The following is an 18,458-nucleotide window of genomic DNA, read 5'->3' as shown; positions in this document are numbered from 1 at the left end:
ATAAGGAACTCGAATCCCATCGTGTTTCGTGTTTATGTATTGCACTTCTTGTAAAACTTTACTTAATTAAGTAAAGTAATTACTTAAGTACACAGGATCTAAATCTTAATGGAGGATTACTTAACTAATTAATGGAGGTTTAGATTTACTTAATTAATGGAGGTTTAGATTTTATATGTTGCGAGGGATTAGCATGGTTCAAGTGCGTCTCAGACATTTATTTCACATCCGTTTACCTTAATTTACCATAATAGGGATAATAAGCGATGGCTATCAACATAGGCTTCAATATGGTGTTACAAAATTACTCACTACATATCATGAGTAATTTTGAAATGCATTTTTGCTGACTCGGTATTCCGTGCCCGGTCAACTTGTACTGTACATTTTCCATTGCGCTCTCCACTTCTAGATGTGCCGATGATTGTTAGCAGCTTATTGGTGAGGATTACATTTCCCAATAAGATTCTTTGTGCTTAACTTCTCTCTTCGCTTCTGTGGTATTTACAAATTTCCACGTTCTGCTTGATCGATTTCAATTGCTTCAAATAGAGCCTTGAAGTTGCCTGCTCCGAAGCCCTGTAAATTGAATCCAGTTACATCTTTAAAGTTCTCAACCATGATGAAACATCATTTAAACTTAAGATTTCTGTTACAAAATATTTTTTAAGTTCATAATTATGAAATGAATTTTTTCATATTCAAGTTTTCAATTGAAATGTTACGTATGAAGTCCTCTTTTAGGGGTGAATTTCTTTGAACAGAGGAACATTGATCTACAAAAACGGATTTCTAGCTCACTTGTGTTAATATTAATTTCCGAGCTAAGTTTGTACAAGCATAATAATGTTCGGCTCACCTGGTATAATGAAGCATAATAATGTCGATACCTTGTCATAATGTTCGGCTCGCTTGGTATAATGAAGCATAATTATGTCGATACCTTGTCATAATGTTCAGCTCACCTGGTATAATGAAGCATAATAACGTCGATACCTTGTCATAATGTTCAGCTCACCTGGTATAATGAAGCATAATAATGTCGATACCTCGTCATAATGTTCGGCTCACCTGGTATAATGAAGCATAATAATGTCGATACCTCGTCATAATGTTCGGCTCACCTGGTATAATGAAGCATAATAATGTCGATACCTTGTCATAATGTTCAGCTCACCTGGTATAATGAAGCATAATAACGTCGATACCTTGTCATAATGTTCGGCTCACCTGGTATAATGAAGCATAATAATGTCGATACCTTGTCATAATGTTCGGCTCACCTGGTATAATGAAGCATAATAATGTCGATACCTCGTCATAATGTTCGGCTCACCTGGTATAATGAAGCATAATAATGTTGATACCTCGTCATAATGTTCAGCTCACTTGATGATTGTGACGCTGGATCACTTCAAGGAAGAGAGTTGGTCGGTCCTGCATGTTCTTGGTAAAGATCTGTAGGAGGTAGCCGTCCTCGTCAAAGTCCACGAGGATGTTGAGCTTCTCGAGCATGTCCATGTCCTCGGCCACTTTAGTGCGGGACTTGGAGAGCTGCTCCCGCAGAGTCTTGTAGTAGACCTTGGGCACGGAGAGGAACTCCATGCCACGCTGGCGCAGGTTGGAGATCTGGCCGCACGCATGGAGAGGATTGCAAAATTAAGGCGGGTAAAATATTCGCTGCAAGATTAAGGAGGATAAAATGTTCGCTGCAAGATGGAGGTTAAAATGTGTGCTGCAAGATTAAGGAGGTTAAAATATTCGCTGCAAGATTACAGAGGTTAAATTATTTGCTGCAAGTTTAAGGAGGTTAAAATATTCACTGCAAGATGGAGGTTAAAATATTTGCAGCAAGATTACGGAGGTTAAAATATTCGCTGCAGGATTAAGGAGGTTAAAATATTCGCTGCAAGATTAGGGAGGTTAAAACATTGGCTGCAAGATTACGGAGGCTAAAATATTTGCTGCAAGATTAAGGAGGTTAAAATATTTGCTGCGAGATTTGAGGTTAAAATATTCGCTTAGGCTAAGGTGCTCAGATGTTAAGCATTAAGGCTAGAATATTGTTTGTGTTTTGGGAGTTTAATAGGGAATAATGTGTGTTTATTGATTATGATGAATATTGCTGAAATTCATCAAGTGAGCTTTACTCAACTTGTAAGGAGCAGCTATAATAGAATCATATTAAAAATATTTCAAAGAACATGCAGCAAATATGCACAATGTCTAGATGTTTTAATTTCTTTATCATTGTGAATAAAAAATAAATGTTTGGATTGATGCATTTGTGTCACTGTTATTATAGAACCCATAAGTTTAATCCTGAACGCCAATGTAGAACTTGCTCGATTTTCATATTAATTCGATGAAGTTCTCGAGAAAACTCGCCCAAATTCACCAAGATTTATTGCATCATTTTGATATAATAATAACAACATAATAACAATTCACACTGGCACACTCTTATCACTGTCTCTTATACACATCTAGATGTGTATAAGAGACAGCTACATNGTCATGTAGAGCATAACATGATGCGTCATGTAGAGCATAACATGATGCGTCATGTAGAGCATAACATGATGCGTCATGTAGAGCATAACTGTCACACTCACAGCCCTGATGATGTCGTTGGTGTTCATGGCGATATGCTGCACTCCGGCTCCTCCGTAGTGGTCCACGTACTCCTGAATCTGGCTCTTCCTCTTGCCAGGAGCCGGCTCGTTGATGGGCATCTGAGAACAATTTCATGTGTATTTAACTTCTTTTATTTATCTACAGTCATCTTACGTGCGCTTATTCTAGCTCATACACGTGCAATGAGTTCAACTTCCTCCGCTTTATTGATACAAAAGTTCTTGTATTGATATATGATTTTCGCTTTACGAGTATCGAGCGACTGTGGTTGAAGGCTCTTGTAAGCGACTAAATGGTGAGGCTATAAAGTAAATTTATTGGGATAACGATAGAAATATCAGGATTCTGAACCCTTCGTCACGGGTGCAATTGATTCAAAATTGCGTACGTTTCCAAACGAACCGAAAATTTTGTACAAGTTAGATATAATTACTAATTTATACGCTAAAAGCGATGCATATCAGGAGTGATACTAAAGTTTCTACGCATTGATGTATTATTGAATAGAAATGTTACCAAGCGCTGTGCATATATCGTGGAAGCAGTTTGGAGTAGCAACAACTAGATGTTATAAATGAAATAAATAAACTTTAATTAAATACCTTGATGGTCTCCTCCCAGTTAGTCACGACTATGGAGCGCAATGCCGAGTACTCGGTGTGAATTTGCTTGTCGTCTACCGACCAGAACCTGTGGAACGCGAGGTTGTCCTCGTACCACTTCGCTACGTTCTCCATCTCCAGGTCAGGCTGGTTGCCCACCACGTGGTCGATGAAGTTCAGTCCGATCTCAGGGCTACACGAAAAAATCAATTAAATCCAAAGTTCCATAAACGGAAAAAAATAAATGAGCTCGAATATTCCATAAACGAAAAAAAAACTAGATAAACTCGAATGTTCCATAAACGAAAAAAGTCAATGAACATCAATGTTCCATAAATGGGAAAAAACTGAAAGAAGTCGAATGTTCCATAAATGGGAAAAAACTGAAAGAAGTCGAATGTTCCATAAACGGAAAAAAATCAATTAAATCGAATGAACCATAACGTTTAACACAACAGCTTGGTAGCAGGAACATAACAGGATGTTACAAGTTTCAATTCTCCTGGATTGTGACTTGATATAATAGTGTGTTCAAAGATGAAGATTCCTTTACGTACATTCGTTACAAAAGGTGTTCTTCCCTTATTTGATGATATATTCTAATGTCTACGTGAGCGTAAATAGCCAGAAATATAGTAAATTTTTAATTTTAGGGAAACCATTAGAAATTTTGCAGGGATATACCAGTGCTGAGTACTGACGCGATTGTACGTTATTATTACTTATTATATAATGCATGTGATTAAAGGTCTAACGAATATTCACGTAAATTATTACCTGAATAAAGTCTTCAAGATATTTTCGTATGAAGTTGCAAGTTTCTAAACATACTAAACATTGTTATATAAATGTTTATGCAATATCTACGCCGCAGTCGTCTTGTTCCTCCCAGATGTCGCGCACCACTTGACCACCGCGCTGCTTTGCCACCTGTCGTACAAAAGTCAGGATGATTCAACTTGGGGAAAATATTTCCAGTTTTCATTTCGGAAAAAAAATTTCGTTTTTACTTTATGAATTTTTATTTATTATTTTTTTGGGGAAAAAATCCTTTTTTCTTTGGTAAAAAATTCCAATTTTTACTTTTGGGATAAATACAAAAGGCATATTTAATCGTTACTCGAACCTGACATTGTAAGTCAGAAATGTAAAACCTAGACGCAATCGATTTAAAACTAACAAATAAACAGAAAAAAGGTTCAATTACATCAGTCGGTTTCACAAGAAAAAGTTTGTTATTCTCACACGACGTTCATTACGTAGCTGGCCTAAATATTATCACAATAATTTCAAAATAAAAGCTGGTTAGCAACCTTCATGATGGCGTCGAGGTCTTCGACGGCAAATGCGACGTCCTTGGCACCGTCGCCATGCCTGACGAGGTGCTGGCCCATCTCCTGGTTGTCGGGCATGAGGGCGCTCTCGAACACGTACACGATCTGAGGCAGCCACATCGCTGTAATCTTATACGCTCAAATTATCTCTTCTTGTTGCAACAGTGATAGCCTGAATTAATTCTAAAAAATTCAATCTTTGGTATCCATTATTTTCTATACTGAAATAGAACAAATCGGGGTTTTCCGCATCAGATCACCTTGTTCTGTTTGACGGCATGTGAACAGACGGTACGCGAGCCTGTCTCAAGCCCGCGGTAGGCGTACGGCTCGAAACCTAGCCGTACGCAGTAGTAGCTCGCCGCCTCAGGGGGAGAAAACGCAAATTATTAAACAGTCGGTGCACTAGGCATGTACTCACTATTATTTATTATCAAATATTTTATTACATTTTTATTGTATTTATTACTATATTTATTGTTGTTAATCAGTACCAATCTCGAATATAGCAGATAACGTGAGAGTAATGAACAATGATAACGGCATTCAAATTAAAACTAAAATTTAAAATAAATTAGTATGCAAAATAAAACTTGATAATGGCTTGTATTATACCATGTCAGTTCTTAAATGTAGAAGTAATTCCTCCGGTGCTTTGTAATTCAATAGTATATGTTCAGTTGTGCAATAATAGAAAGAGTTGCTAATAATAGTAGACCAAGTGTCCGCCGCTCACCTGCTTCGCGTTGCCGACCCAGAAGCGTATGTGGTCAAAATTGAGGAACTTGCCTGCTTCAGGCTACGGGGGAAAATAAAATGAATTGAATTACATGCAATCTGCAGTGAACATAATGTAATTACCATGTTTTCTATATACCTCACATGAACGGAATATAAATGTCAATTTCTGTATCCCAGTATACGGAGTATAAATCCCATTTGCTATATATGTACGAGTATACGGAGTATACTATCCGGAGTATAAATCTCATATAAATATAAATCTCTTGCTATATGCGAGTATACGGAGTATAAATCTCACTTGCTATATATGTACGAGTATACGGAGTATACTGTCCGGAGTATAAATCTCACTTGCTCACTCGTGGCAATGGAATGCATTGGTAGAAAGTTAATGATTTTTTTTTCGCTTCGCAGAAAAGAACACTTCAAAAAAGTTTCGTACACAATTCCAATACGTACACAAACAACTGCGTAGTTGATGGTTAATGAAGGTAATTATGGATGGAGATATATTTAAGTTAAATACAGCTAATTACGCACCACACGTGTCGCAAACACGTTCCATCTGTCATGTCATAGAAGGAATAAGTAAAAATAGAGAAGCTTAAAACATGTATAAAAAATATATGAAACTTGATTTTGATTCTAAACATGAAAATATTTTTCGTCATGCATGTCAGTACCCTAAATCCAAAATCGTCAATTTTTCTCAAGTGATTTTCATGATATAATCAGCATTCTTTAGTTGGTACATAAATTGTTTGCAGTCAGAATTATCCTTAGTGACAAACATCTTTTAGCAGCCGTGAATAGTCGCGAGAATTTGCTTTGGCTTTGTATATACAAGTCGAGCCATCGCCTGGAGTCAGGATCCAAGGCCAGGCGAGGCTGCGTGAAACACGCCACGTTGTTCATATTTTTTGCAGGAGAGAATTTAAATTTCAGTTGAAATTGTTCACAGGTTTTGACTGAAGCGAGGAAGATTATAATACTAACGCAATAGTTTAAATTAAAGCTAAAAATTCTCGATTTGTATTTAAAGGGCTTGATTGTATTTTACTGAATAATATATTTGAAATTTGAGTTGATTCATTTGCATGCGCAATAAGCGCTCAACAGAATCAAGGCATAATTCCATGGAGATGAGAAATAAATACACTCCTCGTTTACCTACTATCGCATAACCAAAATCTATATTCTTGTTATAATGTATCCATCGTTAGAGCCATCATAAAGTTTTTAGAGTATAACACATACAAAACAAGAGTAAAGATGCGTAGTGCTTGTCAGTGGAAGGTTTAACACTGAGGGTTATGAGACCATGGGATTCTACGCAGTTTGACGCGAGACCTTTAAACTGAACAGGTTGTAAGTTAGGGTTAACAGAGAATCGCATTTAAACTGATAAACTAACTACGTTAAGAAATGGAAATTAGAATTTAGTTTTCTCATAAAAAGCTTCTGAAAATCACATTGATTTAACATCGAGATCAGAGACAACTGGCAAAAATCCGGTTACAGTCGATTAATTTTATACGCATTTGATCCATTAATAACGATAGAATTCGACTTACCTTTGGTCCTTTGTCAGTGTAGGTCGTCTGTAAAATAGGTAAAAAATGTAAGCAACTGTGCAATGGAAACGCACTTGAAATACATTGATGAAACTTAAGAAGCTTTGCAATACACATGTACTTAAAATACATTGATGAAACTTGTTATACGAGTTACAAGTAAATTTCACAATTCCATGACATAACGCATGCAGTACGGTATGTTATACACAGCCGTTTTGATTAATTAAGGTGCATTCAGTTCTGTAAGACAAATTATTAACTAGTTGTAGAATTATTGTCAGTTTTCTATGGACATATAACCTTGCACAATAAGGCTAATTTTTTGCATTAAAAAATTTAATTGAGGGAATGCGTTTTTTTTTCTAGGTTATCCGAAGCAGTGAAGAGTGCGTATCCAGAACTCACAGAGTTTGATTTACATATTCATCAATACAAATCATATATTGTTGAACTCCCTATTATAGTGAAGTCTTCATACACAAATGAAAAAATGAGACATGCTAGCAATTACGAAATTTTGAAAATAATTATAAACAGCAAGTTCTCTCTCCCTTACCATGATTGAAGATTTTTTCCCGGATTCTGAGCAGCGTGAGGCAGGTTGAAGAGACGACCAGGAAGCGCACCGAGTTCGAGGTTGTATGCAGCAAGACTCCCATAGAACGCAGTGCTGGAGCTGCCCAGTAAAGGAGCTCGGGATCAGGTTTTCCTGAACTGCTGAGGTGATGTCGAGGTACCGGTTAGGCCACAGCGATGCTCCAGGGTGAAATGTTTTATCTGATGCGATCTTCGCGTCGCGGTATAGCTTCTAGTTTTGAGATGTGGTCATATGCGTTTACGATGCTTTGCTCTGTTATATGTGCGGGTACTGAGAATAGTTTTATTCCAGCTAGAGATGAACAGTATCGGCTACAGCAAGCTTTTATTTAAGATTTTGCGGACAAACCCCATAAATGTAGTGATCTCAAATACAAATTTAGTATCCCAATCTACATTAATTGTTTACAGGCAATATACTTCATTCGTTGGGTATTAAAAACTATTGATAAAATTCTTCCAACCCTCTATCTTAGAGTCAAAGAAATCTTATAATGAACAATACGTTGAAATATTCGTCTATTAAATAATTTTAAATTTATATCGGCTCGAAGTAATCTCAGACCAAATGGTGGAGCAAACACCTTGATTGCAACGCGCTGCTGGCTTGGAAACAGCGTCAGTAGGATACCAAAATATATCGCCCATTAATAACTTGAAACCGGTAGGCCCGCAAGCTCTCACATCGCGGCCATCGTACGAGAATAGCGGCGCCAGATCATTTAAATACCGTGTGTCCAGTATATGTCCTTCGTACCAAGACAAAAAAAATAATAATAAAATAAAAGTGATATCAAGTTAGGAATAATTTTTTCCTTATTAATTTGTTAATAATCATGCCTTATATCATGGACAGCGTAAAATTACGTTTGTGCATTACCGCAACAAGCATTTCACCTGAAAGAAAAAAATTCGATAAAAACAAATAATTTAAATCGTGAATTTTCGCAGAAGGATTCTCTCCCGATTTCGTTTATGTGCAAATACAACATCCAAAAACTGCCCTGGACCAATACGACAAATTCTCGATGATGAAATTATTATCTTGAGTACGAATTTCTCGCGTTCTGTGATACAAAATTTTAGTAAACGATGTAGGCACGAATTTTGAACAGAATTTGTAAATTGTGACCTCGAGCTCCTAAGCAAGTACTGCTAAAAAAAATCCTTTTGAACAAAATATTTGCGCGTCCATTCCAGCCAGCCAATAGCAAGCCTCCTTCTCACACGCCCACCTAATCCAGCCAATCACCAGCCAAGCCTGGCCTACTCGCTTGGCTGCTCTTGTAGATTTTTCTTGCCCGCATTATATTCTTCAAGAGTCGGATAGACTGAACATGAGGCGAAAAAAGTATTCAATTGTAATAAACGTTGGAATTTATAGACCAATTTATCACCGAGGATATCCATATGAATGTAGAAAAAATTAAATTTATACAAATGAAAACTTAGCAGAATTCAAATGCAACATGTGGATGAGCGTCAAGATTGCAATTTTAGCAGCAAATAACATATACGAAGAAGGAAGCTTACATACGAGAACAAATATCAGATTGCATCGAAGGTAAGCAGGGTGGAAATCAAAAGTCGAAAGCAAATGCGAGATTGCATAATATATTCCTCAGAAGAGAATAATAAAGAATTTATTATTATAATAATTATCGACACTTAGAACATCACGGAACTACAACGCATATTTCCGTGAGGGGATACGTGTGTAAATCCTGCACGAAGAAACGAGTTTATGATGAACTGGAATGTAAAGTAAGACGTATAACTAAAGGCGACTGTACAATGAACTACTTTCACGTTCGTAACATAAGTGTCAGATGAATCTTTCACGAAAGATTTAATTTAATTTAATTTCACACGAAAAAATCTCGGTATTGAAAAAGTGTCGCGACTGTTGGAAGTGGCGCGTACAAGCCACAAATGGCCGCACTATATACGAGCGGTGCGTATTTCATAAATAATGAAGCAAGTCTGAAAAATAAAATCAACCAAGACAGACTGCGCCTATGTTAGCTGCGTAGGCTTTACCGTGTGCTATTGCCACGGCAGCTCAGGCTCATCTTTCAGTTCGCTACTCGTGCCCCGAAAATTACCACATGAAAACTCGGTATAGAAGGAAACATTGCAGTGCGGTGAAGATCATATCAATAACAAAAAATATCATATAACCTTGGGAAAATGCCGCATCAATAACAAAATATATCTATCTATTATAAATAGAAAATAAAAAGATACGTTTCACGTCATAAAAAACTATTCGCAAAGAGGAGAGGCAGGCCATGGTTGAATTAATACATTAGTTACATTATTAATGTATTAATTACAACTAAGTATTAGTATTAGTTACAACTAATACTAATACATTAGTATTAGTTCAACCATGAGGCAGGAAACGAGTCTCAACCGCGAAGAAGGAAAGTATGCGCGATGGCACGCACCATGATGTTTACGTGCCACCTCACTGATGCATCAAAAACACTTGAAATATTCTCCTTACAAAGAAATAAGTACATCTAAAACACCCAAATTAAAATAAATCTCTTAGAAATAAATGTGTACATACGTGGTAAAAGTCCGTTTGAAGACGTAATCATAAACTTTGACTCAGGCTAACAATCAACAAGCAATAATCGCTCTGAAAACGACGTATATCACATTTTAACAGCAAATACCATATTGTAACAGTAAATACCATATTGTAACAGCAAATACCATATTGTAACAGCAAATACCATATTGTAACAGTGAATACAATATTGTAACAACAAATACCATATTGTAACAGTGAATACAATATTGTAAGAGTTTTAGCATCACAGTCCAACGGTGGGTACAGAGCAGTTAGCAGCTCAAACAATGGCGGGCGTTCGTCTCTGTTTCGAGCGAGTGTGATTCGTTACACTCGAAAGAACTAACGAATTAAAACTAAAACTATTTACAAAAACAAATGGTACCAGAAATACACGTGTGCTTGTAATTTATGAGGGGAGTCAGGACTATTTGTGTTTTGATATTTGCTATTAATTTCAGTACAAATCAACCCTGGTTATCACTTCACTTCGGCCTCAATGTTCTAATGTAGAGGCCCCTAAATCATAGTCGCTCATCGAATGTCTTCCAAGTTTAACCTAACTACGAAAAACGTCTATACAAATACAGAATAAGTAATATCGATGCCACGAAGTAATAGACAAAGAATCGTGTAACTACAACGCACTGTTGAAGTACAAAAAACTAATCAACAGGAGGTCTGTCGATAATTATCACTAATAAAACAATTCGAAGTTAAATATTTGAGATTAGACCACGTCGGATGTAACGAATTGTGATTAAACTCGTTCAAGAGGCCTCTAATATAAAATATTTATTACACATTACGGGCAGACAAGATGAGAACAGCAAACAAAGAGGATCTTGTTACGATTGCTTGGCACAGTAAACTAAGCTGCCGCTAAAACGAATATTAAATGATTTACTCCACTAAACTCGCATACTAGAAAATATTTCACTACGGATCAGGGTTTCAGAAAATATCAGTAAATATCTAAAAAAGCTTCCAAACGCACGAGATTCATACAGTAATAGAGTAGATGTACAATTATGTGTCTGCTAAGGTTCTATACAAACAATTGTGACACATTTTGATCAGGAAGCTCTAAAATTTATTTCCATTTATTAAAACCCTTCTAAGATGAATATCACGGAGCAAATCATGTGATTTAAAACCACTAATTTCTGGAAATGAGAAGCACGCACAACCCAAGATGGTCTGCCTTCTCGGGGAACAAAAATATTAGGTTGACTTGCATTGCACCAGAAAAGTACGAAATAAAAATTTTCACCCGAGTGCGAAATTCATACATGAAATTTGAGATCACAGCCAAGATTGCAGTAAAAAATATTTGATTCAAGGCGCTGTCGAGAGTTAGAAAGCTATGTTACATGACGTAACACGCAATAATGAATTGGTCTATATTTTTACATTGCAGATTGTATTCAAAAAGAAAAGGTATTGATGCTTTCTCTAGCTTTGCAATGTACAAAGTATTCAGTTCTGAGATTCGCATGTAATGGCTAACTTGGCACAAATTTACGATAAATTTTCGGCAAATAATAGATAAAAATTTGCTTCAAACAAAAGATTTTGTAAGTAATTGATAAATCTCTGAATAAAGCCCATTGTTTATCTGAACACTAGCTGCCAAAATCTAATACTAGAGTATGAAGGTTTAAGTAGCAAATTTTACAATAAATTCTCTGAGCAAAACATCTTGTACAAATCGAGAACCAATTTTTCGATTACGTGGCGGAACCAAAACAGGATTCGATTAAAAAAACAGACTCGGATGTAAGACAAGAATGGCACATGAAACATAAATAAATCTTATGTCATACAGTCAATATGGAATGATTATGACAAGTCACTTGTACTCAACCCTTCTTGAAGACTTGCTTTTGAACTAAAAAGTGGCATTCAAAAACTAATAAGGAAGCATTTTCTCCAAGAGAATAAGATAGAGACGTAGAAAGATTGCACTGCATCACATGAAAATTTTCCGTATTGACCCGACAAAAATTAGTAACACTTAATATCAAAATGGATGAGAGGCAGATTAGAACATCAGGCGAGCTACATGTAAGTTGCCGCTCCAGAGAGTGATGGTTGAACTCCCAAACACAGGTGCGGGGTAACCAAAAAAGTAAAATAACTGCACATATAGCCAAGTTTACATTCTAGTTTTGTACATTAAAGATGAACGCAACACCTCAACAACGAATAAAATTAATAGAGAACCTGAGAAATGGCTAGAAATAAGGTATGGCGAACGACGTAATAAGAGCACAAATAAACCCGAATTCACGAAAGGGTAAAGGAGTAGGGCCTTTAAAACCTTAAAAAAGTAAAACCATACACGATCTCGGTATATAAGCATCAATGATAAATACATTGATCTTTTTATATGCTCTCAATTTTACTACCAAAATAAAAAAAGGCGCCGAGAGAATTAAGAGGGATTTTAATCAGAATCGCACGTGGACGTAGTATATTTTAGTTGTCATTTAATTAAAATATCAGTCTGAAGAATAGAAAATTATTTTCAGCAAATTAAGGATTCCAAATCCAATTTTTAGAATTTTATAACAGGCGATTCCTGCCTGTTATAACCGGGGCCCGCCATGATTGCTCTCCTTTCAGCAGCGGTTGAGTAGACACGTGTTCATTGGCGCCAGATCGTCCAGTCATACGAAGGATTGGAAGCGTGCGTGGGGCTCCTGAAGGGCGGCTCTACGAGATTGCATAGGCCCTCAGCTGGAGACTCCTCAGCGACGGCAACAGCGCAGTACGGCACCTAAGCATACAACGACCAACATTTCACGATTTTCCCCTTTTTGCGAAGGAAATCATCACAAAGCACATCACGGCAGATTATGGGAAGAAAAGAAAGTACCGAGGAGACACAATACAATAAGTAGCTACGTTCATCACACCAATTATGATGACACAATGCACAGAAATGTTACCTATACATATTACCAAGTGCTTTATTCGGTAAGAGGTCTCGTCTCTCTACTAAGTTCAGGTTTACTTGAGAGTACTATTACTTTATTTTTTTCCGAGTGAACGAGGTTTTAAACACACATATCCATAAGAGAACCCATGAAACATTGCTTTATAACTGCAAGAACGCAGACCTTTTGCACCAGCGAGGTCATGCCAGAAGAATTGCGAGGGTGGGCGCCTACGAGTTGTCTGGTGCAGGTGTCGAGCGAAGCAGCGTGCGCTACCAGCAGCACTGAACCTCCTGAAAAATGAAGACCATATGTCATTTCTGTGCATCTCAAAATAAATGGATACGTATCGGGCTGATAAAATTAGTTAGTTGTATAATAATATAATTCAGCATTGAGAATGACATGATGAAAGGAATGATTCATCAGTAGCCATCTACCTTGGAATTTAGTTGCCGCCAATATTGAGTTGGTGACCTGGCTGCTCCTGGCATAATATTGTTCGCATGTCTCATCAGTTGAGAGCTTCGAGGTGGACAACACTGGCCGGTAGCTGAGGTCTATATTGAACGCAGCGCTAGTTAACTCTTCATTCGTCATGAACCGTGGCACTCCTTCGGGATACCAAGCAAGCCACTCGAAGAGTCCTGGCTCAATTTTAAGAGGCATTCTATCCATGAGCTTCATGGCACGCAGCACACTCGTGGCTGTCATTACACAGCGAAGAGAAGGACTGCAGTAAACATGATGGATGGGAGTGTGGGTCGCGGCAAACCCTTCTCCTACTAATTGGGCTTGCATCTCTCCTATCCTCGTCAAAGGACAATCTTTGATGAAAGCTTGAGGCATGTCAGCTCGTGAAGGTACACTTGGCTGCAAGTTCAGGTCTGCTTGCTTGTATCGACCTTCTTTATCGAAGCAAACTTTACACCAGTCACCGAAAGTAAAATCGGCGCGCTCGCCGTGCCGCATAACAATTAGACGTCGCGGCCCCGGGATAGGGAAGACCAGAGATGGAGTAGATCGAGTGAGGCTACCGAAGTTGCTGGGCAGAATCGTCCTGTGCGATCTACGTGTTGTTTCGGGACTTTTTTCACTGCTCCCCTCCTCGGATATGCTGCGGTGAGTGCGGTATGGGGGGCAGTTGTACAGTGGGTTCTTAACGCATTCTGAAGAGCCAGCTCCTAAGAGGGAAGCCATGCTACGGCGCGAGCCCTCGCTGTGTCCCAGGATGTTGAGCAATGAAAGACTGAGTCCACTAGGCAGCGGGTCGCACTCAAATGTGGTCCCGTGGCAGCTGGAGGAGCGAGGTGGGGGTGAGGGCACCAGTTCCTCTGCAAAAACCTGCGGGGCGCAGTCTTCATCGCTCACGTCCAGGGAAAAGCCGTCAGCACCGATCGTCAGACTCCTGTAAATAGGAATCTGAATTTAAGNCAGTTCCTCTGCAAAAACCTGCGGGGCGCAGTCATCGTCGCTCACGTCCAGGGAAAAGCCGTCAGCACCGATCGTCAGACTCCTGTAAATAGGAATCTGAATTTAAGGTCTTGAAAGTGAAAGATTATTCCCTAAATAAAAAATACCTGTACTGAAACTACACAGACTGAAACAGTATTGGACATTTTAAGCAAGTTGAATATAATTGTGATGTTTAAATCAACTTGAATATACGATTTTTACGGACATCAAAACAAAACCAACAATAAATGCAAGACTTGCTGGAAGCTTGTCAAAATATGATCCAGAAAAATATTTTAAATTAACATTGAAGTGATTTGAAATTCTTAAATTACTAAAAGCAAGCACAAAGCATATTCCCAGCAAATTTCCATGACAAGCCTCTGACTTACCGATGCAGGGTCCAGGCATCGGAGTCAGGCACTCTGACCAGGCACACGAGCGCCACTAGCCCCGAGCACCCCGTGAGCCACGAGACGCCCCTGACCCAGCCGTCCGACGACGCGTCGTTGCCGTTGATCACGACGTACTCGTCCGCCATGAGCGCAAGCTCGTCGCTGTGCGAGGGCCTGTGTCGGCGCACTGACCTGGAACACACAGTATCGATAAATATATAAGAATTTAAAAGCAAAGAAAACGATGAAAAAAGTATTATAAATTTAAACATGCTTGGCGTATCCAGTCTTGCGTCCTGCAGTATCAAGTCTTGCGTTGTAGTCTATCACTATAAGCTGCAGGAAGCTATAAATCAAAACATGATCCTGTAAAACGTTGAAAAGTTTGACCATTCCAATAATGGCACAGAGAACTGTGATATCAGAGAGCTGAAACATGCAATGGAGAGTCCAAAAACGTAAATGAATTCATAATGATGAAAACAACGAACAATACTCATGTCAAAAAGAAAACTGAAATAAAGGAAACCAATATTACAAAGAAGACAATTGTAACAACGTAGACAAAGGTTACAATGTAGACAAGGTAACAACAACAACAATACAAAGCAAAAGTGAAATGTAACAACACAGCTGAATGTTGCACTTGTCATAGTATGCCAAAACTAATAATCTCCCATCGCCATGATATTATGACATTGAACAAATCTTACTTGTACAAGTCGAGTCCATTGAAGCGCGGTTCTCTGGAGTATAGACAGAGCTCCCAGGAGGCGGGCGCGGAGGCCTGCACAGTCTTGACGTATTGCTCGAGCTTCAGGAACTGCTGCGTGGTGTAGCCGTATGCCAGCGTCAGGTGAAGGTCTTCTTCTGTGGTGCTGCCGCTCACGCCAGGGCAAACGCTCGTAGCAAGCTGACCAAATGCAAGAGTTCCATTCAATGTTAAACATTTTATTTCATTTAAAGACTTTTTATTTTTCAATCAATATATTTTCAGAGGAATAAACTTAATGCCTGACGGATTTTTCCAAGATTATTCAAAAAGTTAAAGGTGCTGCCGCTCACGCCAGGGCAAACGCTCGTAGCAAGCTGACCAAATGCAAGAGTTCCATTCAATGTTAAACATTTTATTTCATTTAAAGACTGTTTTTATTTTTTAATCAATATATTTTCAGAGGAATAAACTTGATGCCTGGCGGAGTTTTTCAAGATTATTAATAAAGTTAAAGGTGCTGCCGCTCACGCCAGGGCAAACACTCGTAGCAAGCGGACCAAATGCACGAGTTCCATTCAAAGTTAAACATTTCATTTAAAGAATATTTTGATTTTTATGCAATATATTTTCAGAGGAATAAACTTGATGTCTGAGGGATTTGTTCAAGTTTAATCCAAAAATAAAACGAGTTAAGTACTGAACAAATCTTACTTGTACAAGTCGAGTCCATTGAAGCGCGGTTCTCTGGAGTAGAGACAGAGCTCCCAGGAGGCGGGCGCGGAGGACTGCAGTCTTGACGTATTGCTCGAGCTTGAGGAACTGCTGCGCGGTGTAGCCGTATGCCAGCGTCAGGTGAAGGTCTTCTTCTGTGGTGCTGCCGCTCACGCCAGGGCAAACGCTCGTAGCCAGCTGACAAAATGCACGAGTTCCATTCAATGTAAAAATTTCATTTCATTTAAGGAATATTTTTATTTTCAAGCAATATATTTTCAGAGGAATAAACTTGATGCCTGAGGGATTTGTTCAAGTTTAATCCATAAATAAAAGGTCTTCAGGAATGCAAAGTAAGATTATCCGAACGACTGACTTGTATGAAATGGCGCTTCAGACTGTGGAGTACAGGGGCAGCAGGAGAAGTGACAAAGAGTCCCATGTAATTAGGAGAGATGTACTTCTCAAGAGGTAGTGGCAGGGGGAGAGGTGTGGCGCTCAGTACAGACTTGGCTGCACTTGTCATCATCTCGCTCAGCTCTGCACTATGTTCATCTGACACCTCAAGAAGAAAAAGACAACACATTGTTTACATTAATCATAAATAAACTTAGTTTACTATTTTCATTTCACTATTTAGTATAGTGAAATGAAAGCAAACAAGATGCTAAACATTTTCAATTTATTCAACCTAATATAAAATAATAAAAGATAATAGATACCTTGAAGTGAGAGCAAAGTGTGATGTGCGGCATGAGATTTTGGGCAGCATTGCGGCCAACATTTTCAAGCATTTGTTCCCAGAATTCATAGATCTGTAAAAATAAAATGTAAAAAACTAACTCTAAATGCAGCAAGGTCTGTTAGGCAATAAACTTCAATAGCAAAGAGAATAGTCATTCATCTCCTCACTGATTTCAAGAAGTAGGTAACTCTGATGCTTGAGAACTATCAACTGGAATGGGTATTCTATGATTCTAATTTCAAAGGAACAGAAAACTTTTTCAACATATTACAAAAAAATTTCTTATAAACTACCTAAGTCAAGAAATCAAAGCCTAAATAAATTTTAATCTAATAATAAATCCATAAGTCCATTACATACCTGAGTGTTGAGAGGCCCAGCTGGTCTCAGGTATAGCACATATTCACGAGCTTGTATCTCGTCCAACTCAGGGTCATTGTAGTGAGCAGCCAGCCAGTCAGATGCAAGTTGAACACTTCTGTTTCCTGTGGCAGCCAAGGCTTTTTGCCTGAAAAATTGTTTCCAATGAAAATTCAACAAAAAATAGAGCACAAATTATTATTATTACTTCATAAGTTTCTGTTATAAAATCTTGAAAATTATATTTCATAAGATCTAAATAGTACAAGATATTAACATTAAGAAAAATATTAAATGGTTCCACAAAATCATAAGAAAAAAAAATTCTCAACTTACGCTCGTTTATATGGAAAGCCCATTTGCTGGAGAAGCTCCAGAGACTGATTATATTGTACAGGATAAGGTTGCATATTAAGGTCAGTTGATCTGAGGCTCATATTACTAATGAATAATTAACACACTAGGACAGTTGGACATCAAAGCTCACACACACCTGAAACGTGAAAACATATGTTGCTATGAAACACATTGATATACAATAGAGAAAACAATGAGATCAATATTTAGTGCAAACCATTAGCCAACAAAGCCTCAAATATTTTTTGGATTTTTCTAGATTCAATATTCTTTTTAGCACATTTTCTCATTTATGGAAAAAATGCACTATTGTGCTTGCCATGTCCGTCTGTCTGTCTGTCCATCCGTCGGTGACCTCAAGTTATTTTTGTGTTATACTTCTAATGTTTGTTGCAATTCCAAGATTCACTAGTTTTGATATTACTAAAGAAAGTGAAAATTTATATCATTCTTACATACTGTAGGTAACTCTTAACAAGCAATCCAGATATTGGTAAGAAGAGGTAATCTCACAAAACCTCATTATCACTCCATCAAAATATTTCATTATTCACCATAATTATTCTACAACTTAACCCATTAATGCCAAGCGGTTCCATCATGAACTAGCAGAGAACAAAATATCCATTTGTAAATATACAGGTGGATGCGTATTGCGTAGGTTTGATACACCTCTTGTATGTGTTTTGGCAACGAATGGTTCTGC

The 18,458-nt window shown here is 37.9% G+C and overlaps 2 protein-coding genes across 2 annotated transcripts; both read right to left on the bottom strand.

Annotated features, from left to right (window-relative positions):
* Positions 1-203: 203 nt before the first annotated feature.
* On the bottom strand, positions 204-7,571 carry LOC108671673 (4-hydroxyphenylpyruvate dioxygenase). The gene is made up of 11 exons (XM_047879502.1): positions 7,451-7,571; positions 6,892-6,918; positions 5,310-5,372; positions 4,834-4,938; positions 4,553-4,678; positions 4,107-4,169; positions 4,017-4,060; positions 3,240-3,432; positions 2,616-2,735; positions 1,390-1,629; positions 204-579 (listed from the first exon to the last, which is right to left on the bottom strand). Exons 1-11 carry the CDS (start codon positions 7,451-7,453, stop codon positions 505-507), a joined length of 1,059 nt encoding a protein of 352 aa, XP_047735458.1. The 5' UTR covers positions 7,454-7,571; the 3' UTR covers positions 204-504.
* A 3,313-nt stretch (positions 7,572-10,884) lies between these two features.
* On the bottom strand, positions 10,885-17,892 carry LOC108671672 (protein UBASH3A homolog). The gene is made up of 10 exons (XM_047879499.1): positions 17,732-17,892; positions 17,396-17,543; positions 17,013-17,105; positions 16,667-16,852; positions 15,578-15,777; positions 14,862-15,056; positions 14,455-14,530; positions 13,455-14,346; positions 13,198-13,307; positions 10,885-12,854 (listed from the first exon to the last, which is right to left on the bottom strand). Exons 1-10 carry the CDS (start codon positions 17,830-17,832, stop codon positions 12,723-12,725), a joined length of 2,133 nt encoding a protein of 710 aa, XP_047735455.1. The 5' UTR covers positions 17,833-17,892; the 3' UTR covers positions 10,885-12,722.
* Between the last annotated feature and the right edge of the window lie 566 nt (positions 17,893-18,458).

Source organism: Hyalella azteca, unplaced genomic scaffold (genome assembly GCF_000764305.2).
Source record: "Hyalella azteca isolate HAZT.00-mixed unplaced genomic scaffold, Hazt_2.0.2 contig346, whole genome shotgun sequence".
Taxonomy (NCBI): domain Eukaryota; kingdom Metazoa; phylum Arthropoda; class Malacostraca; order Amphipoda; family Hyalellidae; genus Hyalella; species Hyalella azteca.
This window is presented reverse-complemented; position numbering and strand designations above follow the sequence as displayed.